At 37.9% G+C, this 27,261-nt stretch overlaps 1 protein-coding gene across 2 annotated transcripts in view; it reads left to right on the forward strand.

Annotated features, from left to right (window-relative positions):
- The window catches only part of LOC101744844 (proteasome adapter and scaffold protein ECM29), a 42,746-nt gene that overhangs the window by 11,326 nt on the left and 4,159 nt on the right, over positions 1 to 27,261 (forward strand). For both annotated transcript variants that reach the window (XM_062675022.1, XM_038019018.2), the window contains exons 15-34: positions 378 to 681; positions 1,759 to 1,933; positions 2,432 to 2,809; positions 3,358 to 3,701; positions 3,975 to 4,082; positions 4,469 to 4,582; positions 10,662 to 10,776; positions 11,373 to 11,556; positions 11,838 to 11,956; positions 14,853 to 15,022; positions 16,093 to 16,199; positions 16,489 to 16,618; positions 17,750 to 17,871; positions 19,192 to 19,411; positions 20,145 to 20,399; positions 21,157 to 21,346; positions 22,112 to 22,242; positions 24,316 to 24,467; positions 25,004 to 25,196; positions 25,855 to 25,993. In XM_062675022.1, the coding sequence (XP_062531006.1) occupies positions 378 to 681; positions 1,759 to 1,933; positions 2,432 to 2,809; positions 3,358 to 3,701; positions 3,975 to 4,082; positions 4,469 to 4,582; positions 10,662 to 10,776; positions 11,373 to 11,556; positions 11,838 to 11,956; positions 14,853 to 15,022; positions 16,093 to 16,199; positions 16,489 to 16,618; positions 17,750 to 17,871; positions 19,192 to 19,411; positions 20,145 to 20,399; positions 21,157 to 21,346; positions 22,112 to 22,242; positions 24,316 to 24,467; positions 25,004 to 25,196; positions 25,855 to 25,993 (3,650 nt within the window). The remainder of the gene's footprint in view (positions 1 to 377; positions 682 to 1,758; positions 1,934 to 2,431; positions 2,810 to 3,357; positions 3,702 to 3,974; positions 4,083 to 4,468; positions 4,583 to 10,661; positions 10,777 to 11,372; positions 11,557 to 11,837; positions 11,957 to 14,852; positions 15,023 to 16,092; positions 16,200 to 16,488; positions 16,619 to 17,749; positions 17,872 to 19,191; positions 19,412 to 20,144; positions 20,400 to 21,156; positions 21,347 to 22,111; positions 22,243 to 24,315; positions 24,468 to 25,003; positions 25,197 to 25,854; positions 25,994 to 27,261) is intronic.

Consider the following 27,261-nt stretch of genomic DNA (forward strand, 5'->3'; position numbering starts at 1 on the left):
CGTTCAGCGGCTTTGTTTCATTTTTCCAAATATGTGCACTTTACCTTGTGAACAGAAACTAAACAATCAATAAACCACCTTTATTAATCATTTAAACCCGAAGAAACACTAAATAGAATAAATAAAACAAATCACACAACTTCATTCCTCGCGTTCCCGCCAAAAAGTCAGACAAGTAATACAGGATGTGTTGTGTGGTGCTGGCATTTTCACGATACGTTGGAAACGAACTGTCTCATCTCTAGTTAATAGGGACGTGTGTGTCGCGGACCACTGGCTCCCACTTCATGCAGGGGTAGTCGAGTCGGTATATGCCAGAACTGTTACATTATTAATTTATAATGGGTCATTACAAAAAGTCTTTGTACTCGTTACAGCAAAGACGAAATTTCGACGGAGGCCCTGAAATGTTTATACGGGACATCACGACCGAGCGAGATAGAGGATGTCGTAAACAATGTGGCGAAGAAAGAGACAAAAATCGTTATTTTCGACGGAGAGTCGCCCGATGAAAACAAAGACGTGTCTTCGGAAGGCGTCGACTTGGCCGTGCCGAAGTTCAAAGATATGGTCAACTACATATGGAAACAAATGCAGAAGAGGAAGAAGGGCTCGAACGCTAAGCATAGGTTCGTGATCAACAACCAGGTGCTGCAGTTTCATCCGCTGACTTATCAAGAGGTAGGTGGAAATGGTTCAGATATTGGACTGCTATACGATTACTGTCTATCAACATATTGTTAAGGGCTCGTGGCTTCTAAGATAAAACGTAAGTGCATTCATATCGGAGATTTGACTATATTTTTTTATTTTGTTTTTACTGCTTAGATGTGTGGGCGAGCTCACAGCCCACCTGGCGTTAAGTGGTTACTGGAGCCCATAGACATTACAACGTAAATGCGCCACACACCTTGAGATATAAGTTCTAAGGTTTCAGTATAGTTACAACGGCTGCCCCACCCTTCAAACCGAAACGCATTACTGCTTCACGGCCGAAATAGGCGGGGCGGTGGTACCTACCCGTGCGTACTGACAAGAGGTCCTAACACCAGTAAAAATGTCAATGTTGGATTCAAATATCACAGGCAGATGCCATTTTATTTAAGGAAATACGTACTAAGGTATTAGGTTAGGAATAATGGCCATCCGGTATTACAACTGTGTGCCGGTTAGGCGACAGAAATACTCGGCTCAGTGATACGAAGTCGTTCATCATAGAACACAAGATATTTGACAGATTCCCTGATTCTCGCTTACGACATTTTCAAGATAATGTTAAGCGCTGGGGCTCGGGATAAATAAAAATTCATCCAAAGTACAAATTAAAACTGTATTAAACACTTAGAGCACTTACAGAGCACTTAACAATACGTAATTCGCTTCTTCCGCTTCGCTTCAAGTGATCCGTTCGCTGTTTCGCTTCGAGTAGTTCCGATTACTGACTGACTGCGTGCCATCCCCGCAACGCTTTTATAGTCGATACGACATCCCTACATTTATTGAGAACATTTTGGGCAAGTCGAGTACCTTCGATGTCTGTTTCCGCTCTCAGACAATAGATGGCGTTGTACTTCTCGAGCGTTCTCAGTGTTACTAGTTCCTTTAATATTCGTTTCTGCTATTCTGCGATATATGGCGTATTACCGGTGTAACAATAAGCTTGCAATATACAATATCACCCGCTCGGTGGAAGATCTTTCCCTACGTCGTTAAAACTCTCGTCGTCGTTGCAATTTTCAGTGTATTCTCTTGTTGTAGATACTAAGGTATCTTCGCATGTGTCTGAACCGCGACGCCGGCCTGAAGGATTGCTCGGATCACCCGAACGCGACGTCCCCGCTGCTCGCTAAGTACTTCTACGAGAACCTGCTCGACACGGAGCTGCTCGACCGATACCTCACGCTGATCACTTCGGTGCTGAACGCTAGTCCAGGTATGTCTTAGATTCGGCATCAGCAAACATTGATGGGTCTATCCAATGTAAATATAATTTAAAACAGGTTAAAACCATTTCAACAAAGCGGCACGACACGAGAACCCTGTCATCGTGGCCGCCGGTCCTGCGGACCGAATGGTAAACAGTCGACGTCGCCCTAAACACTTCATTACGGATCCTCCCGATCCATTAATGTGTTTTTAGGTACCTCAAGCACCGGTCACCGTCCTAGCCGAACCCGTCGCTTGCGACGAAGTGCTCGACGAGTGAATTAACCCACAGACAGCCCACTGAGATTCTCGTCGGAACTTCTCAGTGGGTCGCGTTTTCGATCCGGTGGTATATTCTGCGAAGCACGGTTAGCAACGTCGTCAGGTTCGAGCCCCGTGAGCTCACCTACTAGTTACGGTTACGCTGAAATAACCTCTAAAGACTATCAGCTTAGGTAGGAAAAAAAAAGGTTCAAAAAAATGATTTCAAAAAAATACCTTGCAGATTTAATGGCACTAACTTGCTTCTTGGACATTATCGGATGTATACCGGAGAAGATGGCCTCAAAGTACACAAATCTACTGCCTTTCTTGAGAAATTTGTTCACGACTAGCACCAAAGAACACATCAGGGACACGTCCGCGGTCATATATGCTATAATCTTCGTTCACACCAGCGAAAAAACGGCCATAGATAAGGAGATCTCCGAATTCGTTACGCAAGGAAAAAACAACAAGTCCCTAGAGAGTCAATGCGGATATTTGAGCGCCTTCGCGAATGTTTGCGAGAGGGCGGTCGTTTTGTCGACGCGCGGCAAGTTTGGCGGGAAAGGGTTTAGCGCCGCCGACTGGGAACCTTACCAAGAGGCCGCGTTGTGCTTGGGTAAGTCGATCTAATTGTTTTGAATCACGAATTTAATGTCGAACTCACTGGGCTCGACATCGGAAGGGCTGTCAGCGCTTTTCCCGAAAATAAAAAACTGTTCATTATTTCGGTAGTATTTTGACTCACTGTTTCTCATTGCATTGTAGTGTTATCAAACTAGTAAAATATGATATCAAAGAATCTTAAACTCCTTCACTAACTAATGAAGACTGATAAAAGCCACAGCATGTGGCAAGCTGTTTGTGTGCAGTGTGCTTATTACTGGTGGTAGGACCTCTTGTGAGTCCGCACGGGTAGGTACCACCACCTCGCCTATTTTTGCCGTGAAGCACTAATGCGTTTCGGTTTGAAGGGTGGGGCAGCCGTTGTAACTGTACTGATACCTTAGAACTCATATCTCGATGTGGGTGGCGGTATTTACGTTGTAGATGTCTATGGGCTCCGGTAATCACTTAACATCAGGTGGGCTGTGAGCTCGTCCACCCATTTAAACAATAAAAATAATAATAAAAAAAAGCTTACTCGTTGATTAACGTTGTTTTCAGCTAATTTCCTTATCAGTCCCCAAACGCTATTAGTGAGCGCCTCGTGTACTGCGATATCGCTGCTGGCTCGATGTTCCGGCCTGCCTTTACCCAATACATCGCCCAAAGAGGACACTCTCATACAGTCGGACAACCCGTTCAACGTAAACAAAACTATGGATGATTCGAACGACGTCGTGACTAAGTTCACCGTCGCTCAGAGACTGTTCAAGATCGTTGGAAACGCCAAGTTGCCGTCGAAGATCAAAGAGAGGGCGCTGTATACGCTAGGCCTTATGTGCTGCGGGGAAAGGTTGAGTTTCGCCAAACAAATCGTAATGGGATTCCTTGAGATGGCCAAAGATGTGAGTTGGTTAATCTATGTTCTGGTAATAGCTCGTAAATACTCTGTACAAACGAGATATTAAATTTGGCAAATATGTATCACAGCTCAATGATAAGATATATATTTATCATGAAAAATATTTTCTTTCTCTATAGTTACTGTTGTCTTATAGAAAAAACTTAGATTATTATCCTTATATGAATGATGTTGTAGGGACTCTGTAAAATTCCCGCTGACTGCCCTACATGGACTATACAATAACTGAGTATAATTTTCAAAATATTTGTTTCAGAGCAAGGAGTTTGAGATTCATTTACAAATAGGCGAGTCGTTGGTACTGTGCGTCGAAGGCGTGAATTCGAACGAAAATCGAGATCTTTGGACCGAATTACCGAAAGAGGTTTTGTATCTATACGACACTTTTGCGGGCATGCTGACTGTTATTTATTTTAACTCATAAAAAAACTTACAAACAAAACAAATCCGTTCGGAAATCAAAAGTTGATTGAAATTGTAAAAAAAACACACCGAATCATTTTGAAAATTCTCATGAATACTATAACTTTGTACGGGCACTCGTTACGGAAAATACACTTTATATCTTACTAATCACGAAAACTTTCAACCCTCATTAAATTTTAACTTTATATCATTAATAATGCACACATCATTCAAACACACTATTTTTATAATTAAGAAGTACGTATTTTATTTTATCAGTGTAGCTAAGGAATTATAGAATACATTCTGTTGTAATATTTTTTCAATCCTAAAATATGGTTCTAGGGTGCAGATAAAGTCAAAGATTCAGAGGCTCTGAAGGAAAACGACGAGTTATTGGAATGGTTGTTAGAAGAATTGTTCAAGATTGCGAAACATCCGCATCCGCATTCGAGACAGGTACGAAAAAATCGTGTAATAGGTATATTGAATTCGATAGATAAATTCTTTAGTGAAGTCAAACAACACACACGTTACCTTGCCGAAAAATGTTAGAAGTGACCTATATATGTACATGCTTTTATTAACCTAACTGAAGTGTATCTGGACATAAAGTTCAGCGTAAGGTTTTTGGGTTTTCTTGACTGATCATCATCGATTTCATATATTTGTCTGTCTGTTTAATTGTTTCTTCCCTCCGAGTATCGTAGACAAGATTGCTAAACTAAACAAATTTGACACAATTAGCAAATGCAGCAAACAGTGACTGTGTCCCTGGTATTGCTGATGTCCTTGAGCGACGATGACCACCCAGGCACGCCGTATGCTGGTCTCCTACAATGGAAATAATAAATATAATTAAAATAATATATGTGTAAAGAAAGTTATTCCTTTCTTTAATTTTAATTATGTCACGCATGCGCTGTCGACATGTGCCGGAACGTCCGCGCATGTGCTGTAAAGTGGAGAAGCCTTGACAGATAAATATTATGTCATTGTATAAAATTTTATGAAAAATAATTTCTAACTAGATTATAAATAAACTTTAAATGTCGTTTCTTTGTCCGAAATAACAAGCAACACATTGAAGTTTTATTTTAATAAACATATAATACATATAAATAAAACAACATACCTAATAATCTTATAAAACGACATTTTTGTTTATAAACTATAATCAAAGATGGATAAACTACGTTTTGAATTTACACTATTGCCTGGAAGTGATGGAAAATCAAATATTCTTTCGCTTACCTCAATAACCACAAGTGATAATAAAGTCTATTCAATACCTGAAGAGCTACAAGCAATTAGTTATCATAAGGAAATATTGAAAACAGCCGCTTACAATAAGGTGAAAAATAGTTTGAAAAAACGATACCAGGTCAGAAGGGTTTGGATTACAATGACAGATGAACTCAATAAAATATACATAGATGAAGACGATAATTTACAATTTGAGAATCAATATTTAGAAGAAATAAACCAAGAAAAAAATTCTGTTGCATATCAAACAGAAACCGGTACGCTGGAAAAATTGTTTGAGAAATTTGTACAAAATACACAGGAAGTTAAAGAACAAAACTTGACAAAAATTGCAGAAAAGTTTGTAATTGAAAAATTTACAAGTAAACATTCTAATGCTAACCAATGGATTGATATTTTTGAGAGTGAATGTAAACGCTTTGATGTAACAGAGGATGAAAAGAAAATTGAAATACTTAGATTGTTTATGGATAAGGCTTGTGTGGACTGGTATAGTTCAATGGTAATAAAATTGACAATGAATTCGGAATGGTCAACTTGGAAAAACAAATTCTGTGAATCTTTTGCAAACAAAGGCTGGAACCCAGTTAGATACGCACTATTCTTTAAATATAAGGATGGTTCATTATTGGATTACGCCATGAGAAAAGAAAAACTGTTATTGGATATGAGAAGAACAATTGACACAGATACACTAGTGGATCTAGTAGCAGCTGGTTTACCAGAATTCATACTAAATAGGATTAATAGAGAAACATTAAAAGATACAGTGGATTTGTTTAATGAAGTGAGTAAGTATGAACATTTGGTAAATAAAAAAAGCTATATGCCTATAATGAAAAATGAAAATATGAGAACTAATAATAGAAATGAAGAAAAACATGTATGCAAGATTTGTGAAAAGTTGAATAAAGGTTCTCGTTATCACCCTGAGTCCACGTGTTGGTTTAGAGCCAAGGAAGATGAAAAACTAAAGAAAAATTTCATTAAGCATGTAAACAATTCGGTGATAGAAGCAGAGTTAAACGAAACTAATCAAAAAAACGAATAGTAACACCATTAATTAATGTCAAACTACTATTGAATGATAAACTAGAAATATATGGGGTTTATGATTCTGGTTCAAATGTTTCTCTAATTAATTCAAAAATACTAAAGTTAAAAGGAAAAGGAAACAGTTTGAATGAAGCAGATTTAGTAACAATTAATGGTGTTAAAAAAACAAGTGGTTTGACAACCTTAAAAATAAAAATCTTTGAATTGGAAAAAAATGCTGATGTATACATAATTGATGAACCAAACTTCAAATATGATTTTCTGATTGGATTAGACTTAATAAAAGATTTTAAACTAATACAAAATGAAGATCTACAAATAACACAGAAATTTTACCTAAATAATAAAACAGAAGAAAATACAACTCATGAAAAGGCAAACATTGAAATAAATAATAAAGATAGCAATAATTCGACAAAAGAACACAAAATAAATTTTAATGAACATGTAAAAGAAGAAAATTTTAAAATTAAATTAAATCATCTTGATCGATATCAAAGATCGGAAATAAATACATTGGTTGATAAATATAAATCAGTTTTTGCGAAAGATAAATACGACGTTGGTACTGTTAACGGGTATGAAGCGAGAATCGACTTAGTAATGGATAGATATTGTAGCAAGAGGCCCTACAGGTGCACTATAGAAGATAAAAAAGAGATAGAAACACAAATAGCAAAATTACTAGATAATAAGCTGATAGAAGAATCCTACAGTCCTTTCGCTGCACCTGTAACATTAGCATTTAAAAAAGAAGAAAATAAAAGATCTAGGTTATGTATAGATTTTAGAGAGTTAAATAAAATAGTAGTACCTCAAGCTCAACCATTTCCCTTAATTGAAGATCTAATTTTAAAGACCAGGAATTGCAATTTTTTTTCAACGCTAGACATTAATTCTGCATTTTGGTCGATCCCTCTACGAATTGAAGACAAAAATAAGACAGGATTCGTAACCCAAGATGGGCATTATCAGTGGACTTGTTTACCATTCGGATTAAAAACGTCTCCAGCCATTTTTCAAAGAATACTTCATAATATACTTAGAAAGTATAAATTGACGGATTTTACAGTTAATTTTATCGATGATATTCTTATATTTTCAAAAACCTTTTCTGATCACATTAACCATCTTACACAACTTTTTGAAGCAATCAAAACAGAAGGTTTCAGGTTAAAATTTACTAAATGCACATTTGCTTCTGATTCAGTAAAATACTTGGGTCATATAATTCAAAAAAATTGCATTAAACCAGTAAATGATAATTTGATTTCAATAAAGGATTTTCCTGTTCCAAGAACACAGAAAAATATTAGACAATTTTTAGGAAAAATTAACTTTTACCATGGGTTTATACCAAACCGTGCAAAAATATTAGACCCGTTACATAATTTACTAAAAAAAAACCAAAAATTCATTTGGTCTGATAAATGCCAAGAAGCATTTGAGACTGTAAAAACCTTGCTATGCTCCCAACCAATTCTTGAAATTTTTGATCCATATTTACCAATAAATATATATACAGACGCTTCTTTAGAAGGTATTGGAGCTATATTGAAACAAAGACAGACTGATGGAACAGAAAAACCAGTGGCTTATTTTTCTAAAAAGCTTAATGAATCTCAAAAGAAAAAAAAAGCAATATACTTGGAATGCTTAGCTATCAAAGAAGCTGTGAGATACTGGCAATACTGGTTGATAGGTAAATCGTTCACAGTTTATTCAGACCACAAACCACTAGAAAACATGAATTTGAAATCTAGAACAGACGAAGAGTTAGGGGATTTAACATATTATCTATCGCAATATGAGTTTCAAATAAAATATGCTCCAGGAAAGAAAAACTTGGAAGCAGATTGTCTAAGCAGGAATCCAGTATTAGAATCGGACAAAAATACAGATGAACTGTTAAAAGTTGTGAACTTGGTTAAATTACAAGATATTTTAATAGATCAAAATAAAAATGAAGATATACAAAGAAATAAAAATAAATTAATTGAAAAAAACAAAGTATACTTAAGAAAGGTCAGAAAAAGAGAAAAAATTATTATTTCAGAAGAATTTAGTATCAAACTCCTAAAAGATGTACATAAAAACTTCTGCCACATCGGAATAGGTCAAATGCAGAAGACAATAAGTCCACACTATACGGCCAAAAATTTGATGAACAATATTAAGAAAGTTAGTAGAAGCTGTGAAACTTGTATTAAAAATAAATCAAGAAGTCATGATAAATTTGGTTTTATGTCTCATCTAGGCCCAGCTAAAAAGCCATTTGAAATAATCTCTATAGACACCATTGGAGGTTTTGGAAGCTCAAGATCGTCAAAGAAATATCTACACCTGTTAGTGGATAACTTTACAAGATATGCTTTCATATTAACTTCAAAAACCCAGAACGCTAATGATTTTATTAAACTAATTACAAATATAACAGAAACTGAAGATATTGGAATACTTCTCACGGACCAATACCCCGGAATTAATTCAAAAGAATTTAAGGAATTCCTAAAAGATAAACAAATAACGTTAGTCTTTACAGCCGTAAATGCACCATTCTCTAATGGCCTGAACGAAAGGCTAAATCAGACATTAATAAATAAGATCAGATGTACAATAAATGAAAATAAAAAAAAAGAGCTTGGACCACAATAGCTAAGGAATGTGCAAATAAATATAATGATACTAATCACTCAGTCACTGGCTATCCACCAAGTTATCTTTTATATGGAACGGATGTTACTGTCGTACCAAATGAATTAAAGCAAGGAAAATCCAATAATGATTGGATTAATGACCGAAAAATCGCACTTGAGAATACAATAAAATCTCATGACTATAATAAAACACTATTCGACAAAAATCGGAAATACTATGAATTCAATGTAGGAGATATGGTGTATGTGGAAAATGGAAACAAGCTTAACAGAAAAAAATTGGATGAACTGAAAATCGGACCTTTTAAAATTATAAACAAAATTTCAAAGTCAATATATAGAATAGATACAGGTCATAAAAAAACAGAATCAAACCTATTTCATATCACAAAACTTATTCCAGTTCCTGTCGTAAAAGAAGAAAATGAAGATGAGGAAATTGAAAAAAAATTAATTTAAAGAAAATTCTGTGTGAATTTTCTACTTTAAGAGGGGAGATGTAAAGAAAGTTATTCCTTTCTTTAATTTTAATTATGTCACGCATGCGCTGTCGACATGTGCCGGAACGTCCGCGCATGTGCTGTAAAGTGGAGAAGCCTTGACAGATAAATATTATGTCATTGTATAAAATTTTATGAAAAATAATTTCTAACTAGATTATAAATAAACTTTAAATGTCGTTTCTTTGTCCGAAATAACAAGCAACACATTGAAGTTTTATTTTAATAAACATATAATACATATAAATAAAACAACATACCTAATAATCTTATATATGTATTACAGATTAAATCGTTAAAACGATCATTCTCTAATTATTTTTGTGAAATATAAATGATTTCCATTTTAAATAACTAAATAAAATCGAATGACACATTTTCACGTCAGACTAAACACCAATCAGAAAGCGTGATGTCATATGTGTCTAATCGTTGTATGATCTATGGTCAGCTTGTTAATACATATTGCCTGATTTTTTTGGCGGGAACGCGAGGAGTGAAGTTGTGTGATTTGTTTTATTTTGTCAATTTAGTATTTCTTCAGGTTTAAATGTGTAATAACGGTGGTTTATTAACAGTTTAATATCTGTGAAAGTGCACAAATGTGGGAAAATGAAACAAAGCCGGTGAACGTAACTTCTCGGGATCTTCCAAAACGTCCACTGAAAAAATCTCAGTAAATGACCACTATTTTATTGAGATTATATTTCATCCCATATCATCTCATCTCATCTCATTTAATTTCATCCCAGTTGATTAATGTCTTAAATTAATCATCTTTATTTCATTTCATTTCACTCCATATTATCATTTTTCATAAAAATAAGGATATAAATTAAAATAAGACGTGACTTAAAGGTCTTAGTTACCAGATCATAAAATCCCTTAAAAAAATTATACGTATTGTCCCACAATGACGTCACTCGCAACGAAGCAGCGCTTAGCGGGAGTTTGGGAAAGTATGCCCGTTAATTATGAAGCATACGTTCCCGGTTGATTATTAATGGATATTATCCCGGTTTTATATTAATTGAACTTTGAGTGTAATTTTTTTCGCAGGCCACAAGTATATGGTTACTCGCCTTGTTAAAGAACTGCCCAGAACGTTTCCCCATTAAGAACAAGGTGCAGGAGTTGCAGGACGCATTCATGGACTTCTTGTCGGAAAACAGCGGTGAGTTTGAAAATAACAAACCAATAGGGAAAAACCTGCTAATCGCATAAAGAAAATTATAACGTACAGTAGATTGGGGGGAATAAGGACTACAGGTAGAATAGGGACAAATCTGGGATGTCACAATACTTTTGTTGAGTTGTTAGATTTAACTTTGTTGAACTGAAAATGACTTTTATTTAGTGTTTAAGAATATTAAACGTAGCTTAATTTAGTCATCAAAGTTTTGTAACTCATTGAAGATGTTAAAAAGTTAATTACCTAAAGTTAGGTACCTACTTAACAACTAAATAGTGCCAGCCCTATCGAAAGACGTTCTCATACGTTCTGATACCTGATTCAGTCAAAAGCCAAGGTGAATCGGGACAAGCTAGTTTTTTCAGTTTTTGTGTATATTTTGTAATGAACAATGTTTAATAACGCATTGTATATAAAAATTTAAGGCTTCGAAACCATTATGATCATCGTTTTATTACTAATACTACAAAAAAAAAAACGATAAAAATCAATGTCGAACTTAAAAAGTGTCCCGATTTCCCCCATTTTACGGTATGCGTTTCAAATATAGATTAAAACACAAATTCCGCTTCCTACAGACACAATACAAGACGTGGCCAGTAAGGGCCTGAGTCTCGTGTATCAGAACTCTGACGAAACCCAAAAGAAGTCGTTGGTCGGTCAAATCATAGAACAACTCACGAGCGGCAAGCGATCTGTGGCCCAAGTTACGGACGACACGAAGATATTTGAAGAGGGACAACTCGGAAAAGCCCCTACAGGGTGAGTAGAACTATTGAAAAAACAATCGAAGCACTAAATACAATATCGAGTTCAGAATCGACCGAAATTGATGTTAGTAAGAATTACTTATAATCTATGTTAGTATCTTAAAAAAATCTAACATAAATATCATTACATACATTTTATATCATTACATTTGTTTTTTTTCCTTCCAAGTGCCTGCCGCAAAGGCTATTAATCAGCAGTCCCTCGATAATAAACAAGAATATTTTTTAAAGGTTTCTGTGAGAGTTAGTTACATCAAAAACATTTTTTTACAGAGGAAATCTTTCTACGTACAAGGAACTCTGCTCACTCGCTTCTGACTTGAACAAGCCAGATCTTTTGTACAAGTTCATGCATCTGGCGCATCACAACTCTATTTGGAATTCAAAGAAAGGTAAGTTGTGGAAATAGCTCGACTAGCGACTGGCCGGCCACAATTATATCGAGGGGTGAAAGGATATTTGGTTTAAACGACATTGTTGTAAGTTAACAGGAGAGCTATTTAAAGTTTAAATTTGGAAAAAATATTATAACGAAAGATTTCATCAGCTATTTGAATCTGGTGACCTGAATTGAAATCTATATATTAATACGTGAAGCAAAAACTTTGTATCCCTTTTTACGAAAATTGCGCGGACGGAGAAGTTTGAAATTTCCCACACTTGCACGTGCACAATGTTAATATTTTTTTAAATTATGCCTAAAACATACATTAGATCAATAAAAAAACATTACACACACAACCATGTATTTGACGCACACACGCATGCATACTATTTATTTATTGTCAAACTTTTGTTTTTGACGTCTGTGGTCAAATTGAGATTAAATTAAATATTGTTTGTCTTTATTAATATTTTTCTATAGTTGTAAACATACATTAGATCAATAAAAAAACATTACACACACTACCATATTGTATTTGACGCACACACGCATGCATACTATTTATTTATTGTCAAACTTTTGTTTTTGACGTCTGTGGTCAAATTGAGATTAAATTAAATATTGGTTGCCTTTATTATTTTAATATTTTTCTATAGTGTAGTTTTGGCGAAATTTGTGATTATAGAAGTATAATAGTCTTTCAAAATAGAATCATAATAGTGTACAAACTTACAATTTCAATTGGTTAAAGTCGAATTTCGCATACTACGGGATCACTAGTTCAATTAAAAACATCAAATCGTTGATACCAATGAAGTAGGAAACCTATGGAAATGAAACGTCAACCAAAATTTCGTGCCACTGTGACGTCATCTGGCCACAAAACATGGCGGCTTTAGTGCTGTACAAAAGATTTCAATGTTATCAGGTTTTATCGATAAACGTTCTTGGCTCATTTTATTTTAAATATTGTTGAGTATTATTTATTTGTAGAATTTATACTTTAATGGGAAGTAAGTAGGTATATTGTTATGTGCAAATATGATATGATTTAGATGGGTGAAATCTAAGACAAGTTCGTCCTTCGAATTTGCCAAGTAAACGATATGATGATTTTTAAAAGTTGCTACACTGATTTTATAAAGTTGTCGTTTGTCGCTAAACATAAAGATATGGCGTAGTCCAAAGCCATCAGCCCATTTCTAGCATGCTAAATGTTATCGTATTTTGAGTACGTGTTTTTCTTAGACTATAATAATCTATTTTAATTGTTTTGCTGACTCTAAAGTCCGTAACATACTACCGCAGCGCATCCCAAGGAAGGTGCGCCGCACCCTTTGAATCACTTTCGCTTGAGAGTGATTCAAATTTTAAACTTATCAAGGGACCGCGTGAAAAAAAAAACACCTACAGAACATTTATTCATTAATTACAAACGTCATTCCTTGTGACTTCCTCTCTAAAATCACTTAATTATTAAATATTTAACAAATTTACAATAGTGTTTTCCTCACTGCGGAATAAAACTATTTTATTTAAATAGTTCCGAAGAGATTTTGTCGGTAGCCTTTTTCCCGAAATATCTAAACAGAATGTCTAAATATGTTTTGATGACATATTTTAAAGTGGTATTTATGATTAGTGTCATGATCAATAGATTCCGACCGAAAAATGGATTTTTCAGATGAGGGCTCCATAATGAATTTAAATACATATAGATAATAGTTTTAGGGATTCGACTTTCTTGAGATCCTATAAAATACGTTTTAATTATTATTTTTGTATGTTTTAAGCATGATAAATTATGAAATTTTATATAATCAATCATATTAAATCGATATCAAAGTCAATAAATAATGTACAACCCAAAACAGACGGCCGAACTGACGTGACAATGACATTTGGCGCGCTAAACATGGCGGATTTTCGGCCTCATTAGACGGAGACGGAGATATTTACGTATATTCATGTTTCATTTTATGTACGCACTGAAATACTGTTATATTGTTTTCCTGCGAGTTAAAGTGCTGAGTAAGAACGAGATAGATATATGTTTATGTATGTGCCTTCAAAATGGGTGCTATTTATATAAGCAATTGTACGTATAGAACAATGTGTCGTGTCCCTACTATATAGGTCTATGGTTGATACTAATATCATATAAAACTGACATTTAATTACAAATATAAATGTCGCGTATTAAGCGAAATGTGGCTTAAACCAAATAGCCTTTCATCCCTCGAATTATAAAACTCATATCCTGTTGCTATAAAACATTATTAATATTTATTATACCTTACGAAGCGGCATCTCGGACTTAGTAAAAAAAAAAACAATCAACATTTTGTGGTTTAGGTTAAATTTAATCAAACACTGAGTAACGACATTTGCTTATTGTTTTAATACAATATACGAGCGACTGGGAACTTGCGATTCCTAGGTACGATCCTCCACGTTTTATTAAATTTTTTTTATTGCTTAGATGGGTGGACGAGCTCACAGCCCACCTGGTCTTAAGTGGTTACTGGAGCCCATAGACATCTACAACGTAAATGCGCCACACACCTTGAGAAATGAGTTCTAAGGTCTCAGTATAGTTACAACGGCTGCCCCACCCTTCAAACCGAAACGCATTACTGCTTCACGGCAGAAATAGGCGGGGTGGTGGTACTTACCCGCGCGGACTCACAAGAGGTCCTACCACCAGTAATTACGCAAATTATAATTTTTGCGGGTTTGATTTTTATTACACGATATTATATTACATAATTATATATTTTTGAATCACATCATTCTTCGGCCCTAGATATAAATTGAGAATTTTTATTAAATGTGATGAGGCATAGGAAGTTTTACATTGAAGACAAAAATGATTGTTCCTATTGTTATTTTGATTGTTACAGGGGCAGCATTTGGCTTCCACTCCATAGCGTCGCAAGCCGGGGCCCAGCTGTCCGAGCACCTGCCCCGGATAGTGCCGCGCCTGTACCGCTACCGGTTCGACCCCACGCCGCGCATACAGACCTCCATGACCAGCATATGGCACGCCATCGTGCCCAACACTCAGGCCACTGTAACTATTGCTGAAAATCACAATTTTTATGGGAAAAAAAGGAACCTTTTTACACGCTTTATATTAGCTTCACTTGTATACTCCGCGCGCGAGCTCCGAGGATTCGGGGGCTGAGGAAGCGGGCGGGCGTGCACCGCGCCCGACCGTCGCTTCATACCCCGCACTCTCTCAGTACTAGTGTTGACCTTAACGTGAGAGTACGCTTACCGACTCGTTGTTTTTAATTTTGCGATAGCAGTGTTAATTACGTGTGATTTCTAAATAAATAGTCTTACACTTTTCTCTTACAAGTCTTACAAGTATTTTTGTTTGCACAAATAGCTATTTAATTTGCTGAAAAAGGAATGGCGAGCACTAGCATAATAAACATGTCTTAGCATTAGAGGAATATTACTGGCAAAAGGATGGCTTAATGGAGGATGTTGTCGACTCATTTATTATTGAAGTATGTGAGGAGAGTGACATCAAGAGGAGAGTACATCAAATTCCTCAACTACTGATTAATCTGATTGCGAGAGTAACTAATGAGATTTCACGTTCATTTTGTTCAATAAAAATCAGTTCATTAAATGAAATTAATACGTGATCAATTATTGTTTTTTTTCAAGTACATAGTACCCTCATAAAAATATTTTATAATTTACACTCGCACGGAGGCTTAAGATGTGTTAGTATCGATAGCGCAATATCGACTAATTACAACACTAGCACATTAAGTCAACATTCCTTAAAAATCCTCGGAGCTCGCGCGCGGACAGTACGTATGTTTGTATGTTTGTAACTGACTCCTTTACTGACGCGATTTTGACCCACTTTAAACGGCCAGATTTTCTTCAAACTTTGTAGATTTATCGAGGACCGATGACAATTCAATATTAAAAAAAAAAAATTGAAGCCCAACTAAAAAATGAAAAATAAGTAATAATAAAAAAAAACTAAAAAACACGCTTTATATAAAATTCAACTAAAAATAGAAAATAATTTAAATTTATTAAAATTTATTTTTGCAATTTATAATTTGTTTAGTATGTACTCTGGGAATTTATTGTTTTTCTCGTGTTCTGTTTCAGGTTCAAAAATATCACAAGGAAATTCTGGACGATCTTGTAGCGAACATGACGTCGAATCAGTGGCGGGTGCGAATGGCCTGTTGCACTGCTCTGGCTGAACTGTTACGGTAAACGTGCAATTTTATATCAATCAAGTGTACTGCTATATTGAAAATATGTTCTTTGTTATTTGACATATAGATTTTTGGTATTTAATAGACTTCTGTTAGCTTAATATGTAACGGGATCTTTGAGTATCATTCTCATCCAGTTCAAAACGTTCGATTAACCTGAAAATTTGTACACGCATCAAAGACCGATGACAATACAATAACTTTACAACTTTAAACAATAAAAGATAGAAATAAATAGTTTTGTTTGCTATGTAATTGCTTATTATTATTATTTTTTTGTCAGCGGTGCAAAAAGTCTTCACGATTCGTCGGAGCAGCTGTCGACGATCTGGTCGCAACTGTTCCGCGTCATGGACGACGTGCACGAGGGCACGCGCCAGGCCGCCGCCTCCACCGCCAACACGCTCTCCAAGGTATAACGTTCTTTGTAACAACAACAACAATAGAAGTCACACATACGCGAGTCGTCGTGGCTTAAAGGATAAGACGTCCGGTGCATTCGTATCTAGCGATGCACCGGTGTTTGAATCCCGCAGGCGGGTACCAACTTTTCTAATGAAATACGTACTTAGCAAATGCTTACGATTGATTCCCACGGTGAAGGAATAACATCGTGTGATAAAAATCAAACCCGCAAAATTATAATTTGCGTAATTACTGGTGGTAAGACCTATTGGGAGTCCGCATGGGTAGGTACCACCACCCCGTCTATTTCTGCTGTGAAGCAGTAATGCGTTTCGGTTCGAAGGGTGGGGCAGCTGTTGTAACTATACTGAGACCTGAGAATTTATATCTCAAGGTGGTTGGCGCATTTACGTTGTAAATGTCTATGAGCTCCAGTAACCACTTAACACCAAGTGGGCTGCGAGTTCGACCGCCCATCTAAGCAATAAAAAAAACCGATCCTGTGGATGGAATAGTAAACAGTCGACGTCACCCTAAACATGTCATTACGGATCCTCCAGGTCCATTAACGGTGCTTTTAGGTGCCACAAGCACCAGTCGCACCGTCCTCGTCGAACCCGTAATTTAACCCACAGACAGCCCACTGAGTTTCTCGCCGGATCTTCTCAGTGGGTCACGTTTCCGATCCGCCTGTAGATTCTGCGAAGCGCGGCTCTTGCTCGGGCCGGTGTTAGCAACACTTTTGGTTTGAGCCTTGAGAGCTCACCTACTCGCCCCTGACAGCTTCTCAAGGCTGTCAGCTTAGATAGGAAAAAAAGTTTTATATTGTATATCACTAGCGGACTCGATAGACGCTCTATACACATGTCTTAAATCCGAAAACATAATTTTTGAATAAGTTGTAACTCTTTCAAAAATTTGTATAATTACTAACGATAAAACGTATCGTCTAGTATTTATTTGCAACTACCGTCAATCCTACTTCTATCTGAAGCGAAGCGGTATTCCAGTTTAAAGTGTGTGTTATGAAATATAAGTGAGATCTAATCAACCTAAAATCCAATATTTCAGGAGTCATTTCATGGTATTTGGAACTCTGTGATATATGATTGTGATTTTTTTATTTATTTTATTCGTAGCTCTGTATTCGCGCGTGTGACGTCAGTCAAGGAAAAGACGGCAAAGAAATCGTCGCGATCATACTGCCCGTCCTGTTGGACACCGGTATCACTAACGTAGTGAAGGAAGTCAGGGCTGTGTGGTGAGTCTTTCAGTTTATAATATTTAGAAATAAATTCATAAACGAAGCTATAGTTTTTGAAAGATGAAACCAAATGCTTAAATCGTTTGTGTAGTTGCCTATCTAACTATAAATAAAAAAATAAAATAAGCCTTTATTCCTGTTTTACTTAATAATTACTAACTTAATAAATTACTTAATGATAACTTAAATTTAAATCCAACTTATCATTAAGTATTCCGTTCGGCGTTCGGTGTGGTTTTCAAAACACTTTGTCTCTCAACAAAGGTCTCCTCTAAAGATTTCCAATGCTCTCTATTTTTGGCCATTCGACTCCCAACTATCTATCTATATCCGTACTTAAATAATAGTTTGGTATTTGTATAGGGTTTTTCAGTAAGGGAAACCATTTTGAAACTTTAAAAAAACCGAGTAATTTTAGCGAAATTCTGTGATGTTTATTTATTTGTAAAGAGGAGGAAATGCCCTTAATAATAGAAAACAATATCCGTGAAATAACCGCAATGGCTGCGCTTGCAGGATCATATTCTATTTATAATATTTCTGCATCACCAAATTGCATATGTCCTCCATAACTTGGAGGTTTCTAGTTTGAGGTCTTGAATCGAACGTGGGTCATTAGCAGAGAGATAGATACCTTATCTTCCACGTAGCCCCAAAGAAAAAAATATATCAAAAGGCGTTAAATCACAGGATCTCGGTGGCTAATTGTGATCGCTTTTTCGAAAAAGCAACCGGTCAGGAAAGTTATCACGCAACAAAGGTGGTATCCTTACTTTTGTGAGGCACGCAGGGCTGTCACGTTGAAAATAAACATCGGCCACATCAATATCTTCCTATTTCGGCCCAACAAAAGCAATAATCATTCTTCGATATAGTAGTCCATTCACGGCGACAGTTGTTCCAGTCTCATTTTCCAAAAAGTTATAGTCCACTGATAACCCACACCAAAAACCGCACCAAATAGTCACGCCATGAGGATAGAAAGGCTTTTCAATAATAACAAAAAAGGTTTTACTAAGCCCGATATACGTGAATGTAGCCTCAGATGTGAAAACGGACTTCAATATATTCTTCATAATGTTGTTATTAAAAATAATTAAAAACTGGGAAAAAAAACACGCATGGACATCCAGTTCCAAATGAGTATAATATCACAAAGACAAAGACGAAGACAAAGAGTAAACAAATCTGTTGATTCTACGAATGTTCGCTCAATATGGGAATCGAAGCCACGATCCACAGCGCAATAGTCAGAGGCCCTAATTACTGCACCACCGAGACAGTCAGCTTACTAAATTTAAATTTGATTTATCGCAGCTTACAAACTGTATCGAAGCTGGTCGCTTCAGCGGGAGAGAGCCTAAAGCCGTTCCTGCCGAAGTTGATCCCCGCACTGGTGGGGGCGGCGGGGGAACTGGAGTCCGCCAAGCTGTCGTACCTCAGCACCGCGCTCGCGGACTCCGGCTCGCGGGACGTGCTCGACGACATGAGGGCCAGCGCCGCCAAACAGCACTACACCACCGACACAGTTGTCAAGGTCTCTTTACTGTTTCTCCCGTACTCGTGTTTTTTTTATTTATTGCTTAGATGGGTGGACGAGATCGCAGCCCACCTGGTGTTAAGTGGTTACTGGAGCCCATAGACATCTACAACGTAAATGCGCCACCCACCTATAGTTACAATGGCTGCCCCAGCCATCAAACCGAAACGCATTACTGCTTCACGGCAGAAATAGGCAGGGTGGTGGTACCTACCCGCGCGGACTCACAAGAGGTCCTACCACCAGTAATTACGCAAAGTATAACTTTGAGAGTTTGATTTTTATTACACAATGTTATTCCTTCACTGTGGAAGTCAATCGTGAACATTTGTTGAGTACGTATTTCATTAGAAAAATTGGTACCCGCCTGCGGGATTCTAACACCGGTGCATCGCTACATACGAATGCACCGGACGTCTTTCCTTTAGGCCACGACGACTTCAAAATTCGAATCACTTATAGTTTATTTGTTTGCTATTATTTTGATTACTATTTATATGAGCGCTATGACACCTTATTCAAACAAGGTTTCCGGAGAGTAGGCATCTGCTCGGCTGTGCTCTTGGCATTATTGACGTCCATAAGCGACAGTGACCACTTGGTTGGGCCGTATGCTCATCGATGCCTTCGACGGCAACAAAAAAAACCGTGGTGCTGGGTCCGACTTTCGGTCGGCATCAGAATGTTTATTACAAAACACAAGATAAGTTTGTTTACATTAAATTCGCAGTGTATGCCATACGTCGATATCGAGATCATGAAAGAGATGCTCCCTCAAATCTTGGAGCTGATGAAGTCACCGCAGCTCGGCACGAAGGTCTCCTGCTGCCACTTCATAGTGCTGACCGCGCACTATCTGAGGGCGGACCTCGAGCCGGTCGCGGGGAAGCTCATGAACAATCTACTGAACGGAGCCTTCGATAGGAACGTCACGGTGCGGAAGAATTATGCCGATGCCCTCGGTCAGGTTGCCGCTTTCGCCAAGGTTCGTGTAACCTAGGAATGTATTGTAATTTTTGTAAATCTATACTAACTAGTGTCCCGCAGTAGTCGAAATTCGACTATAATTAATTGAAATTATAAGCTTGAACATTATTATGGTTCTATTGTCAAAGATTATTTATTATACTTCTATAATCACAGATTTTGCCAAGACTACACTTTAGACCTTTAGACAAATATTAACAAAGACATACAATATTTAATCTATTCTCAATTTGCAATAAGAAAAGTTTGACAATAAGCAAATAGTATGCATGCGTGTGTGTGTCAAATACATGGTAGTGTGTGTAATGTTCTCTTTATTGATTTAATGTATCTTTTATGCATTGTTGTAGAAAAACATTAGCATAGTGCACTCCTTCTCTATATTCTCTATAAGTGTGGGAAATTTCATACTCCTCCGTCCGCGCAATTTTCGTAAAAAGGGGTACAAAGTTTTTGCTTCACGTATTAATATATAGATATATAAATCTACAGTGGTTTTTACGGATGTTCCGTTATAACTACTGAACCATGCATCCGATTGACTTGAAGCTTAGTATCCATGTAGAAAATGTACTTAACATACATTACTTAATGGATAGGCTAATTTTTATATGAGTGTTTCACTCCCTAATAATAATGACAATAAATAATAATGTTAATTTTAAATGCCCAGCGAAGCGGGCGGGTACGTCTAGTCTTATATGAAAACACAAGAGATAAAGTAAGTTAATTTTATATGTCTAAATTTATATCAGCCCCAATCGGTCGAGAAACTGATGAAGAAGCTAGTGTCGCTGTACGAGACGAAGGAGGACGACGTGTCGCGCTCGGCCATCGCGCTCACCCTCAAAGCCGTGTCCAAGGCCAAGCTCGAACACATCAAGGACAACGAGGCCGTGCTGGCTCCCATGGTGTTCCTCGCCATGCACGGGCTGGAGGACGACGGTACGCTTAGTGCATCGATGCTTACTTGAATAAAGTCTGAGTGATATTTGGAAGTAAATACTGTCGAGCTGCTGTGGACATCTTCACGTTAAATACTAAAGATTCCTTAAAACATATTTTACCGGTGATAGGACGTCTTGTAAGCCCGCACGGGTACGCATCGTCTCACGTGGGACAGACCTGAGACTTAAAACTCATGTCTCAGGATGGGTAACGGCATTTATGTTGTTGATGTCTATGGGCTCAGGTAACCACTTAACATCAGGTTGGCCGTGAGGTCAACAAACTAAGCAATAAAAAGAAAGTGATGTTTAGAAATATTGAGAACAAAGCATGTGCGCTGTCTCTGTGACTGCATGCGCGAGAGGCGTTACGCCGTCCAAGTGGCGTAATAAGGTCGACGAGGTCACAACCAACTAGATGTTAAGTTGTTATAGACATCTACCCCCGCCCCTCCCAGCTGAGTTCGTGCCATTTTATTATGACCGAATTACTGGAGGCCCGGAAGCCTTTCCAGTGTTACCAGGGCAGGTGGGCGAGCAAGGGCTCAGCCAGGGCCCCTCTGTCCTGGTGAAACTGGAACCAGTCATCCCTCCCTCCCTCCGAAAAAAAAGATCATTTGACTGCTTCCAGACAACCAGGCCGGATGATGACAGTTTACAGGGGCTTGTTTTATTAAATCTAAATTTGAAGTACTCTCATCCCTAAAATTATTATTAACATGGCTTCTGATCTAATATCTAAATGTAATCTGTCCCTCGACAGCGGAGATATTCGAAGACCTATGGATGGACATCAGCCCGGGCCGAGAGACCGGCATCAAACAGCATCTGCCCCTCATACGCACTGAGATAGAGCGGGCTCTCAACCTGAGCAGCTGGACCAAGAAGATACAGGTCATTTAAAACATCACCGCCATAATAGTATTTACAATTTTGTTTTATTGTTGTTGAATTCATTTCATATTAATATCATAAACTATTTTGTTATTGTAATATACCTAGTCAGGTCATAAATTCTGTCACATGTTTAATGTAAAATAATTGAAACAAGTTTATTCATTATGTAACCATTCATATACCAAAATGAACTTAACAAAACATAGATTCTTATGACACTAAAGTTTATTCAAAATGACCTCCGTGATTTTGAATACAGGCCTTCAATCTGCGCGGCCAGTCGTCTATCGCAGCACGAACGAGGTCCATGTCAATATCGGCGGCTGCCTTAATCAAGGATGTCTTGAGTGATCTCCAAATTGGGATGAGGCTTTGAGCACGCCTTTTCCTCCAAGTGTTGCCATATCTTGTAATGTAACGGATTCAAATCTGGACTGGAGGAGGGCCAGTCTTCGTGCCAGATGAAGTCGATTTCACGCGCCGCCAGCCAGTCATGTGTGCTCTTCGCTCTATGAGCTGGCGCCGAATCTTGTTGGAATACCCAGTGCCTGTTATTGAACATGGTATGAGAAACAGGTTCCACAAGGTTCGTCAGGACTGTATTTTGATACACAACTGCATTCGTTTTTACACCTTTCTCACAAAAATGTACCTCTGTTGAGCCCCAATAAGAAACTCCCAACCATACCATGAGCGAGGATGGAAAATGACCTCGTTGGACACGCGGAATACGGTTGCTCGCGTCTTCACTACTGTGTGCGTACACCTTATCATTTTGTTTGTTGTAGCTCTCTTCTACGGTAAAAATTTTTTCATCCGAAAAAAGAATTTCCCGATATTTTTTTCCCGCGTACCGCTTCAACAAAGCGCGGCATCTCTTCAGTCTCAGGTCCATTAGACGAGCATTCAAACGATGTCCTGTTTTTCTTCGATATGCCCGAAGCCCTAAGTCTTTATTTAACACCCTTTTCACCGTAGTTCTGCTTAACCCCATCTGAAGGGCCAACAGTTTCTGCTTACGTTTGGGATTTATTTGAATTCGCGCCTTCACAGCTTTTATCACTGCTGGAGTCCTAACAGACCGAGGGCGACCACTTCTTGACCTGTCATCTACACTAGAGTTTTCATTGTATCGTTTGATGGTACGATAAACGAATCTTTTGGTTATATTCAAATTTTTCAGTATGTTAAACATTTGAATTGGCGCGTAACCGCAACGATGCAACGCAATAACTGCAACACGGTCTTTTTTAAGCGTCCACTCCATATTTAAAAATGAGTAAAATTCTAAAAGTATACATTTTTATTTTCATGAACAATTCGAAATTCGAATTCAATAAACTTTTTTGTGGCCAGCATTCTAAAATAAAAGTTTTTACTGTGTGACAATACTTATGACCTGACTAGGTACAAAGATAACTAACTACTGTACGCGCAAGGTCATGTCCATCGGGGTCAGAGGCGACGCGCTCGCCCCATCTTCGCCCGCCTCCCCGCAGCTGTCTGACGTCGAGTGTTGTCCTTGACGGTTGTGACGCACGCTTATCGATATCGAAAATTTACGCTAACGCTATTGTGTTATTTAACCATGACTACTCCGCTTCCAACAAGTTCAGATAGAAAAAAACCTACTGAAAAAAATATACATACTGATTCCGACTCTGATCTGTCGGTGGTCTTTTCATTTGAAAGTGATTGAATTGGAATTAAAAAAAAAAACTACTAGAAATAAACAAGTAATTAGTTATGACATTTATTTTATTTCTTAAATTGCAAAATTATCTTAAGTTACATTAAACCAAATTGACAGCTGTTGACTAAATCGGTGGTTATTATCGACATTACCTTAATTAACTAGGTCACAGCACTACCGCACTCCTCAGGATGGACATGAACTCGCGCGCCTACTGTATACTACATTTTATCAGAAAATTTGACGATGGGTTATGTCGCTTGGTTTGTCGCGTTTTTAATATAATCACCTATAACCAAATACATTTTTTAAAACAATAGTTAGTTTAAGTTGTTTGTATTCAAGCCCGAGTAACAGGAGCGTCGTTGTCTCGGCAGGCGGCGAACGCCATAAAGACAATATGCAAGGTGCTGTCGGCGGGGCTGGGCGAGCAGAGGGAGCAGTTCGTGCGCTCGCTGCTGGCCGCCATACACGGCAAGACCTACAGCGGCAAGCACAACGTGGTGCAGGCGCTCGCCGCACTGTGCGCGTGAGTAGCTCCCGTGATGCTCCTCTTAGTTCATGCAGACCATACTATACCAGACATATCAGTGGTATTCATTCAGGCCAGATATACTAGTGGTGTTCATTCAGACCAGACATATCAGTAGTATTCATTCAGACCAGATATATTTCTATATATCTATCTCTATATAGATACGAATGAACACCACTGGCATATCTATTATTAACGGTATATTAACGGACCCTACAGACGTTGTCCTGCATACACAAAACGAATGAATGAATGAATGAATGAATGAATGAATGAATCCATACACAAAAATTCATTCGAGTCGATCCAGCCGTTTAGTTGCAGCATAGATAAATAACCTAGATACCGACTGTAGCGCCATCTGCCGGGCTGATTTGTGAATGAATCTAAACCATACAAGGTGCCACCAAAACGCATACAAAAAATTCATTCATATCGGTCCAGCCGTTTAGGAAGAGTTCAGTGGAATCCACACGTACAGTAGAATTATATATATATAAAATATATATAAGAATTGGTTAATTTCCCAGGATAAAAGACAAGGAATCTCCATTATCTCCGGCGCTGGCCAACGAGTGCGTGAACGCGCTGCTGGCGGAGTGCCGCAAGCAGGACATGGTGTACAAGAAGCACGCCATCACGGCGCTGGGCGAAGCGCTCTCCGTCGTGCACTGCGATCGGTTCAGTCAAGTCTATGAGATTGTTAAAGTTATACTCTCCAAGGTGAGCTGACATGACGTTACAATACCGACCCATAGACACAGCCCACTGTGTTTCTCGCCGGATCTTCTCAGTGGGTCGCGTTTCCGATCCGGTGGTAGATTCTGCGAAGCACTACCCTTGCGAGAGCTAGTGTTAGCAACGTCCTTTGGTTAAAGCCCCGTGAGCTGACCTACTCGTCCGGTGAATTTAGCATGACCCTTCGATGTGACTAGAATACGTAGGATAAAAAAAAAGACATGTCCTTTTTCAAACGAAGCTTGTGGAGAGTACTTAACGGTAGGCAGCAGGTTGGTTCTGTTCCTGGCATTGCTAATGTCCATGGGCGATGGTAACCGATCACTATCAGGTGGGCCGTTATTAAATGCCAATGTCACAGACATGAGAACGTCAAGGGATGTGTTCAGTACAGCCTAAGAAATATTGATCTTTGCTTAGATTGAAATGGTGGTGGTCAGTTATGTAGTATAATACTCGTGCCAATATGAAATTTATAATTTTCGGTGATCCCTTAATATCAAGTCGCGAATGACGTCTACTGAATAGAAAAATGTCAAGAGAGTTCCATATAAAAGAATCCAATACAATATTAATTTAACGACAAAATAGGAATCCCTAAATTCATCCGAATAGGGTTGTAAGTATTTTATCGTATTCGTAGGACGAATCGTCGGTGGGTAAAGATTCGGACGACGACGACATAGAGGGCGTGAGGCAGCGACGCGAACAGTTGTCCGAGCTCAAGGAGGCGGCCTACGAGCTGCTCGGCAAGGCCTGGCCAAAGGACTACGAGACACAGGGTGCGTATTTATATTCTGTATAAAACTATTTACTTAATTAATAATAATGGGGTATCGTCTCTGCGATTCTGGAAATCAAATTGATTTTCGATCGTGGTCTCTAGTTGTAAACGTTGAAAACATCAATAAGCTGAATGTTATTGTTACGCGATAACAGACTACTTATAGGAGGCGGTTTTAATTAAAGCAAAACGATTATGTTATCACTACTTTTATAAAACATCTGACTGTGCTTTATTTTTTCCCTACTTATTCGCTGGTAGCCTAAGAGCTTATTCCAGCTACGCCCGGTGAGCTACGGCTACGTAGGTGAGCTCACGACCGCAACCTGAAAGAATTTGCTAACACTAGCCCTAGAAAAAGCAGTGCTTCGCAGAATCTAGCACCGGATCGAAATCGTAACCCACTGAGAAGATCTGACGAGAAACTCAGTGGGCTATGGGCTATTTTGCTCGTCAAACTTCTTGACCGGCGCTTGAGGGACCTAAATCCGGGGGATCCGACAAGACATGTTTCGGGCGCTGGCAGCTTTGCGATGCCGCGTCGCGGTCGGTTATGTTATTCGCAGCAACAATAAGAGGGGTTTCGTGTCGCGCCGCTTTGTCGAAGTAGCGTTCTGACGCTTCCTTAAGATACGTATCGGTACTAGATTTATATAGACGTGAAGTTTTACATTCCCCACATACCACAGTGTTAACTGTGCGTTGAGGCGTTGTAAACAGGGGTATGTCTCTCGATCGGCAAAATATCGGAAGCCCATCTAGATGGCGCTGCTAACATTTATCACTTACAACTGATTTATGTTAAAAATCATCATCAAATAAAGTTTAATAATTTTCACAATTATTGACTGTCTAAACTAAATCTCAACGCACGCTGCCCTATGTAATCATTGTATATGAATGTGTAATCTACGTTTGCCTCCTAGTGACGTCATATGTAATGATCTTGAGCTCAGCGAAAGCTTATTAAGTTGAGGAAATTTTGAAAATATCTGTCGGGTTCCTCGTCGTATACACTAGAACAAATTAGAGGTTATTAAGTATCGAATAGCGTTGCATATCGCATACATTTATGTATTCTCACGTAAAGAACAGATAATAATTGCACTTTTTTTTCTAACTATCAGATGTAATCATTGTAATTACTTCAACAGAGAAACGAGAACATTACGATATAATCGCGTGTTAATTTTAACATGATTTCGAAGTATACAAAAAAAAGGATTGTGTGGTTTTATGAAACCATGGTAAAAGTGAAACTTTTTT

Source organism: Bombyx mori, chromosome 22 (genome assembly GCF_030269925.1).
Source record: "Bombyx mori chromosome 22, ASM3026992v2".
Lineage (NCBI taxonomy): Eukaryota > Metazoa > Arthropoda > Insecta > Lepidoptera > Bombycidae > Bombyx > Bombyx mori.